At 51.6% G+C, this 7,239-nt stretch overlaps 1 protein-coding gene across 1 annotated transcript in view; it reads right to left on the reverse strand.

The window, feature by feature from the left end:
- Positions 1-4,859, reverse strand: part of FRS3 (fibroblast growth factor receptor substrate 3) — a 5,467-nt gene extending 608 nt beyond the window's left edge. Inside the window, exons 1-5 of the mRNA XM_010145579.1 lie at positions 4,794-4,859; positions 4,102-4,288; positions 1,915-2,076; positions 1,211-1,368; positions 3-425 (exon numbers count right to left, since the gene is read on the reverse strand). Of these exons, the coding sequence (XP_010143881.1) occupies positions 3-425; positions 1,211-1,368; positions 1,915-2,076; positions 4,102-4,288; positions 4,794-4,859 (996 nt within the window). The remainder of the gene's footprint in view (positions 1-2; positions 426-1,210; positions 1,369-1,914; positions 2,077-4,101; positions 4,289-4,793) is intronic.
- Positions 4,860-7,239: the final 2,380 nt, after the last annotated feature.

The following is a 7,239-nucleotide window of genomic DNA, read 5'->3' on the forward strand; positions in this document are numbered from 1 at the left end:
TGCTCATAGTCCAGCCACGCCGTCCTGCGGTGGGAGCAGCCAGGGACGCCCGTGTCCTCCCGGGTGAGTTTTGAGCGCCTGCCTCGGCAGAGAGAGGAGGTGCTGGAGGGCAGCAAGCCGTTGACATTCTCATAGACACACTGGGACGAAGGACACTCCTCCTCACACTCGTTGTTGTTGTTGTTGGGGTGGCAGAAGTGCGTCCTGCATTCCTGGTGGTGCCGACAGACGCGTCTGTAGCTGGATGTGGGACCTAACACGAACTTAACCTCCCCTGGCTGCAGAAAGACCTGGGGATTGCGGTCTTCGAGGGAGCAGCTGTGGTTCCTAGGGGGGAAAGGAGGGTGGACTTCAGGCAAGGAGTGCATACAATGCCGGCCCCTCAGCTCCTGATCACCACTGGCTGTGTTGACGTAGGTGTGGGACTGCAAGGAGAGAAGCAGAGGGACAGTGAAAGGAGAAGAGTCAAGAGCAAAGCAGCTGTCAGCAGCTGGGAAACCAACAGGAATGGAAAATTTTTCGGTGGCTGATGAAGCAGGAGAAGATGGAAGAATTTCAGGAGTTGAAAAGATTTTGGGAAGCAAACCACAAAAGCCATTTCTGGATCTGTGGGCTGAAGGAGAGACCAAAAGAGTCTGAGTGCAGAAGACACTCATCATCTATTTCACGCTCGATGCACATGGTACAAAACCAAACGCAAAGCCACTGGCAAAATATTTCCTTGAGCGGCTTATGCTGGCAATACTGCAGCACTCACACCTAGCGAGGCCTCTCGGCAACAGCTGAGACAAGCTGGATTTTGTAAAGAAAAAACTGGAATTCTAAAACTGAGAACAAAGATCTCAAAATAAAAAAATAGAAAGAGTTTGAACTCAGGTATGTATCTGCACTGCAGTTCAGGAGTTGCAGCAAGAGCTGACAGACTTGGGCTCACAAGCAAAGTGCTGCTGTTAAAAAATTGCCACAAAATACTTATGAACCAAGGAAACCAACTCAGTCAGCCTTGACAGAGCATCTGTTCCAGTGAAGTGCCAGAGAGCAGAAGTCTACAAGAAAAAAACGAAGCAGAAGAGACAAAGAAAGGGTGACAAGGTATGAGGATCTCCTGAGCTTTGCTGGAGTAAGAGAAACCCAGAGTTGCGCAGGACTGCAGCAGAACAAGCTGCTTGTTCACTGCTTGCAAACAGAATTTAGGACAACCCAGGTTTACCTGCTCATCAGGCCCAATGAGGGCATGAGTCGAGTCTTCGCCCACTGAGGAATGCCTGAGGTTGCTCCCGGAGGGGTGGCGGGCTGCCGAGTACGAGAGAGTTTCTCCAGGGAAGCTGTGAAATCCATTGGGAAATCCCGGGATGGTGTAGCCCAGGCCTGGGAGAGAATCAAGACAATTAAATGTTAGAGCACTGGTTTGGTACAAACAGAGCTGATTTTGTTTTCCTGGCCACCCTGGCAGCCCCATCAGCCTGTCTGGGGAAGATCCCTGCGATGAGGTGCCCAGGGTAAGTACAAGGGCCAGACTCTCTCGTTTAAATCTATTTAAGTCCCTCCTAATGGAGACAGGAATTGAGCAAACCCGAATTCTTCCAAATGCAGTTTCCTCCAGGAGCCACCTGCTCCCTGTAGCTGGCCTTAAAAAAGGCCACTTGATCCAGATGAAAACAACCCAAAGGGTGACAACTCGGTTGACTATTTGAAGGGCTTTTTGCTGCCGTTTCCTTGGAAACAAAATACCACACAGCAGACAAGTGCAACTGTAAAATAAACACGCTGCATGGGGCACACGTGGACATAAAGACACGGGTCAGCAGCGAGGAGAGCCAGGAGCTGCAAAGGGCCGTTTCACAGGAGCAATTACAGATATCACCCACGGCTTTGCATCCCCCCTCTTCTCCCCAGACGCTGAAGGAGCCTCACTGTTGGGTGCCTGGGGGGTCCGGGAGAGCTCCCGCTCCGTGGGGTGGCTGTTCCTGGTGATGACGACAGGCTCTTCCACTACATTGATGCTGTTACACTGCATCAGGTCCTGAAGCAGATTGAAGATCTCCTCTGCTCTGGAACACTTGAAGGCAAAAATCCCTGCACAGCAACCAAGAAGAGGGTCAGAAAAGCAAGAACACGGCCCTGATTTAACAAGAGTAGTTTTAATCCCCAGCTCTAAACGAACAGGCAGTTCTGATTTCTTTTTAACACAGCCATCCCCTGCAACCTGCAGCCACAGGAAAACACCCAGCAGCATCAACAGAAATCCAGCGCCACGATTGCCAGCCGGTGGAACGGTGCACTCATGCAAGAAGCACCGCAAGGACAAAAACCCGGCGACCACAGGAAACCCCCCAGCAGCAACAACAGAAATCCAGCGCCACGATTGCCAGCCGATGGAACGGTGCACTACTGCAAGAAGAACAGCGAGCACCCCAGTTATCCTACAACAATCAAGCCCACATGAGCAGAGGGGCCACAGGGACAGGTTAACTGGTTTCCTTCCATCTCTAGTCTTTTATCTGACCTCACTCAGCACCCAGTCCGGTTCTCACTACCAGGGGAGAGTCTGTCCAGTGACCACTGGAAGCTGAACTGGGCCCTGTGGAGTGTGCACATGAGGGAGGGATGAGAACATGAAACTTTGAAAATGTGTGGAATTAAGCAGTGTCTCCCCAAAGCAGAGCTGGTGCGTGCAGCGCTGACCAATCCCAGGCTGGCACACAGACACACACGCAAAAGCCATAGCAACAGGAATGGCCTGGCAACGACGGCTGCTGCCCAAAGAATGAGGTTTGAAAAATTTTGGCCAAAAAAATAGCTGTATCTGCCTTGTATAAGGTGGGGAGCAGCATCAGGAAGGAGTCTTCCGAATAAAATTAACTAAGCGGAATAAAATCCTACACAGGAAGGGAGAAAACTCACCAAAACACAACATCATCCCTCGCATTTCTGCCTGCTTTGAGACTGAAGAGCAAGTCTGTGTCTGCTAAAAATGCTGTAGCATCTGAGGAGCACACAGCTCGGCTTTCCCACCACTACCTGCATCTAACCAAAACCGAAACACACCCACGGGGCAGAATTTCAATCCTCTGTGTCCTGCAAAAGGCAACACAAAGACAGAAGAGGAGCAATGCCCATCGCTGGCAGCTGACAAGCCCGTGATTCTGCGAGAGGAAAACCCCACTCACATAAGCAGCAGAAAGGAGCACACGGCCCCACGGCTTTGCTCAGCGCTTTACACAGACACGGAGCCCTGCTGGGTACGGAGGAGTTTAGGAACACAGGAACAGAATGAAGAAACAAACTGTGTTCTCCTGGGGATGCAGATGCCAAGAAAACATTCAGCTCTTTAAAAGCAAGAGAGATAGACTGGGAAAGGAACTAACAGGCACCACTGTAAGCTGGAGTCGATTCCCAGTGCTGCTGACGACTTGGCACGTCCTCCTGGGTGACTCACTTCCCTTCTCCGGGCACAGCATCCCCATGCACAACATCAGCAGAGCGTAGAACTCCTTCCCTCCGTGTTACAAAGCGCTGCCAGACCCAAAATGCAAAGCGGAACTAGCACTAACCACGGCAGAGGGAAGGCACTGAGAAAAAACATGTGCTCAAAAACTGCTGCTGAGGTGCGTTTGGCAGCGTGTGGGATAAGGGAACCCTAAGAGGGACCTCCAAAAAGGCGCAGGTGATGATGCTCTTTTGTTTTATCCTTAACAAAGCAACAACAAAAGGCCCTTCTAGCTCCTCAGGGCAGAACCCAGCAACCTGTGCGCTGTTCTGGTACCAAAGCACAGAGCTGGCAGCGTGACAAACATCCTCCCTGACACTAAATACCTCCTGTCCAACACACAAGCCTGCCTCACCATTGCCTCAGGAGCACCGACGCACAAGCAAAACGAGACTGTTAGATTTATGCCCAGGTCCTGAGCCATGATGTTGTTCTCTTTAGCGTTTTAACCAGGAGTATAAACTGCCGCACACGCCGGTGTTCTGGGGGAAGAGAGGCTGAAATTCAACCTGTTGACTCATTAGGTGCAGGAATTGGGGAAGACACAAGCACCAGCTCACTCTGGGGACAGAAACCTCAGCGTTCCTTCCTCTAGGAAGCTCCACACTCACCCTGCCCCGTCTGGCAGCGGCGGCCGCTCTCGAAGGAGAAGAGGTTGGAGTCATAGCCGTAGCGGCGCAAGCAGAGGTAGGGCCACCTGACAGCATCTCGCTTGTGAGTGTGCAGGATGAGCTCTGTCTGCGTCAGCTCCATAACCCCAGATCCCAGCTCGTTACCTTCATCGTCCACGTTCGTTACCTGCAGAGCCCACAGGAAACTCAGTGCATTGGTACAGGAGAAAAGCCCACCCGTGAGGACACTGTATTTCCCGTGGATTCCCCCTTCATTTGCTGAGATGCCTTTTCTCAGCTGAGAGCGTGAATCCATCGCTGGCAGAAGCCCTGGAGACTGTGTGCTTGGCAGCTCAGCTGATGTGTCTCGGCACAGACACTGGAACACAGCCCTGAGCAATAAAAGGTTTCTCTCCAGATCCCCATTTCCTCGCTCAGGCTGAATCTCAGCGCAGAGGCAATTTCTACTGTGAATACAAACACATTTGCAGCAGAGGTTGCTTGAGGAAAGGAAAAAAACCCAACAAACAAAACCAGTGCCATATCTGCAGATCTCACCCTGTGACAGACTTCTCTGCCAGAGCGGAGGTTTCTCCCCTGTCGTGCCTGGAGTCCAGCCCATGCTGGGCTGTGCTAGTAGTTGGGGCTGTCACAGCCTCTCTGATGGGGATGGAGGTGCAAGACTTACATACCTTAAATTTGGTGGGATGGTTGTCTGGGATGCTGTCTCCGCACAGACAACTGCAGCAGGTCCCCATGGTGGCAGCGTAAGAGGTAATCCCTGGGGAGAGGACACAAAACACAGGACAAGCGAACTTTCACACCAGCCCCCTCCAAACACGCAGCACTTACAGCCTGTATCCTCCTCGATCCCCCTGCAGTGGCCCAGTGGGTTTGGATCTCAAACTCTTCAATGTGCTCCTCAATTAATGGACATGCAGAGTAATTAAAAATAACAGCGTTCTTACCATTAGGCAATTGTTGGGGCTTTTTTTTTGGAGGAGTGAGAAGAAATTCCCACTGCTGTCCCTCTATCTCCTTCAGGACTTCATGGTAACCAGGAGTGAGAGTCACCCAAACCACAAGGGAAACGGTCCCATCTTCCACCTGACAAGGAGAATACAATTATAAAAATTTAAAAAACAGGGATTAAAGGTGGGTTGTGACTGAAGTTCCCTTCAAATATCACAAGGAAGGCAAGTAAACTTCTTTTTTTCATTAACTACCTTCATTTATATGAATATAGGAAATAATTCTGCAGAGACACTCCTGTCATGTCTGAAAATACACAATCTACGGTAAAAAAAAAAAAAAAAAAAAAATTAAACCCCTTCATTAATGCAGCCAGAAATTTAAAAAGAAATCTAGATTGAGGTAAGGAATGTGGTATTTCACAAGACCTCAGCCTAGGTAAAATTCTGAACTTCTGATTGTTAATCTTTTGCTAAAACCTTTTTACTTCTTGGCTTTGGGACCCTACACGGGAGTGGGGTTTACCAGAGCTACTGCAAACACAGCAGTGACAGCGAATGAGGATCTGAGGCAGCACAGAATCCATCTGCTGCCGAGGAATGCGAAGGCACCTTTGCTCGACAGAAGGTCCTTAAGGGTCAGAGAACCAGCAGCCTTTAGAGCAAGTCACAACAACTGTTCTGCTCCGGACTACAAGGAGCAACAAATGCCAGAAACCACAAAAACTCTTCGCAGCCAGCGAGCGCAGGGATCAGGCAGGAGCTGAGCACACGGGTAGTGAGAAGTATCTGCTGTCTGATGCCAACTTCACAGACTCCACATCCACCCAGGGCAGGGGGGTCAGCAGCAGATCACACCAGGGGATGCCAGGTGTTATTTGGCGAGAGCAGCTAAGGATCTCTCTGTCTGAGGCGGGAGAGTAAAGCCATATGGACAAGCAGCCTGGCACTGGAACAGTAACTGAAATGAAAAGGCAACTGGAAACCTCACGCTCGGCCGTGCCGGAATCTGCCTCGGCGGTCGCTCCAAATTAAACCGTGGATCACGGCGTTGCATCTCGGTGCAAACCCACGTTGCGCAGGTGCCCTTAGGCTCCCTCGCGGCACGGAGGGAGGGGGATGAGCCAGCGGAGAGCTACCACTTCATTCTTTACATCAAAACAGAACCTGAACCACCTTCCACTGCAACCTCCCGCCTCAGCCCTGGCCCCTGGAGAATTCCCCAGCACATCCTAACCCTGCAAAGTCCCCCAGCAGAGGAAGGCTTCCTTCTGAGCAAAGGAAGGAGCTCGGGCACAAAGGAAGCCAGCTGCCGCTTGCACATACCCGTCACCTCCAACAGCAATAACGCCACACGCTCCCGTTCAACACCGCACCCCGCTCGAGCCATCCTATTTGTTTTTCTAGACTCAGTATGGATTTACTCCCTGATGACCTTCCAGGCTTTGATCAGTGATTTAGCGACAGATCCCTCTCTGCTTCATCTCATCTGGTCAGCGGGGGCCTTGTCCTCTCGTGTCTCTGCCCTCCCACTCCCATTTCATCAACGCCTTCAGTAAAAAGAAAAACATGTAGAAAACATGTTGCCTTGCCCCCTCTTTCTTCTTTATTCCTCTGTCCCTCTGGCGCTCCCTCCCCTGCGAGGGGGGCAGGCTGAAGTGCTGTTGCCTGCTCTGAACAGTTATTATGCTCAGAGCTGAACAAACGAGAATAAGACACTGCGAGATGCCTGAACACTCCCTCGCTGTCGAGTATTGTAGCAGCATCCCTTTCACGCAGACACTGAGACTCTCAAGATTCCAGTCTCTTGCTCAACACGCACCTTCCCGACAGCTGTTTGCCTTAATCAGTCGAACCAAACCCCCCAACAGTTCGGTAACTGCCCTGCAAGAGCAAGTGCCTCCCATCCTGCAGCCTCCCAGGACTCCCAAACCCGAACCCTCCTCACACCTTCTGGTCTCCAGACCACAGCTCACCTCTCCCGATCTCGCTGCCTCCTCCCCAGCCCTCTGCTCCTGCAGAGGCTCTGTCAATCTCCCTCAGCCCACAGAAGACCCCACAAGCCTTCGCCCTCCTCCAAGTGAGTGTCCTAAACCCGGGCCTGCAGGAGTCCCTAATCCCAAAGGCCCAGGGCACCCCAGCACCCGCCGTGCTGGCCCGGGGCACA

The sequence above is a fragment of the Buceros rhinoceros genome, unplaced genomic scaffold (genome assembly GCF_000710305.1).
Source record: "Buceros rhinoceros silvestris isolate BGI_N320 unplaced genomic scaffold, ASM71030v1 scaffold41491, whole genome shotgun sequence".
NCBI lineage: Eukaryota > Metazoa > Chordata > Aves > Bucerotiformes > Bucerotidae > Buceros > Buceros rhinoceros.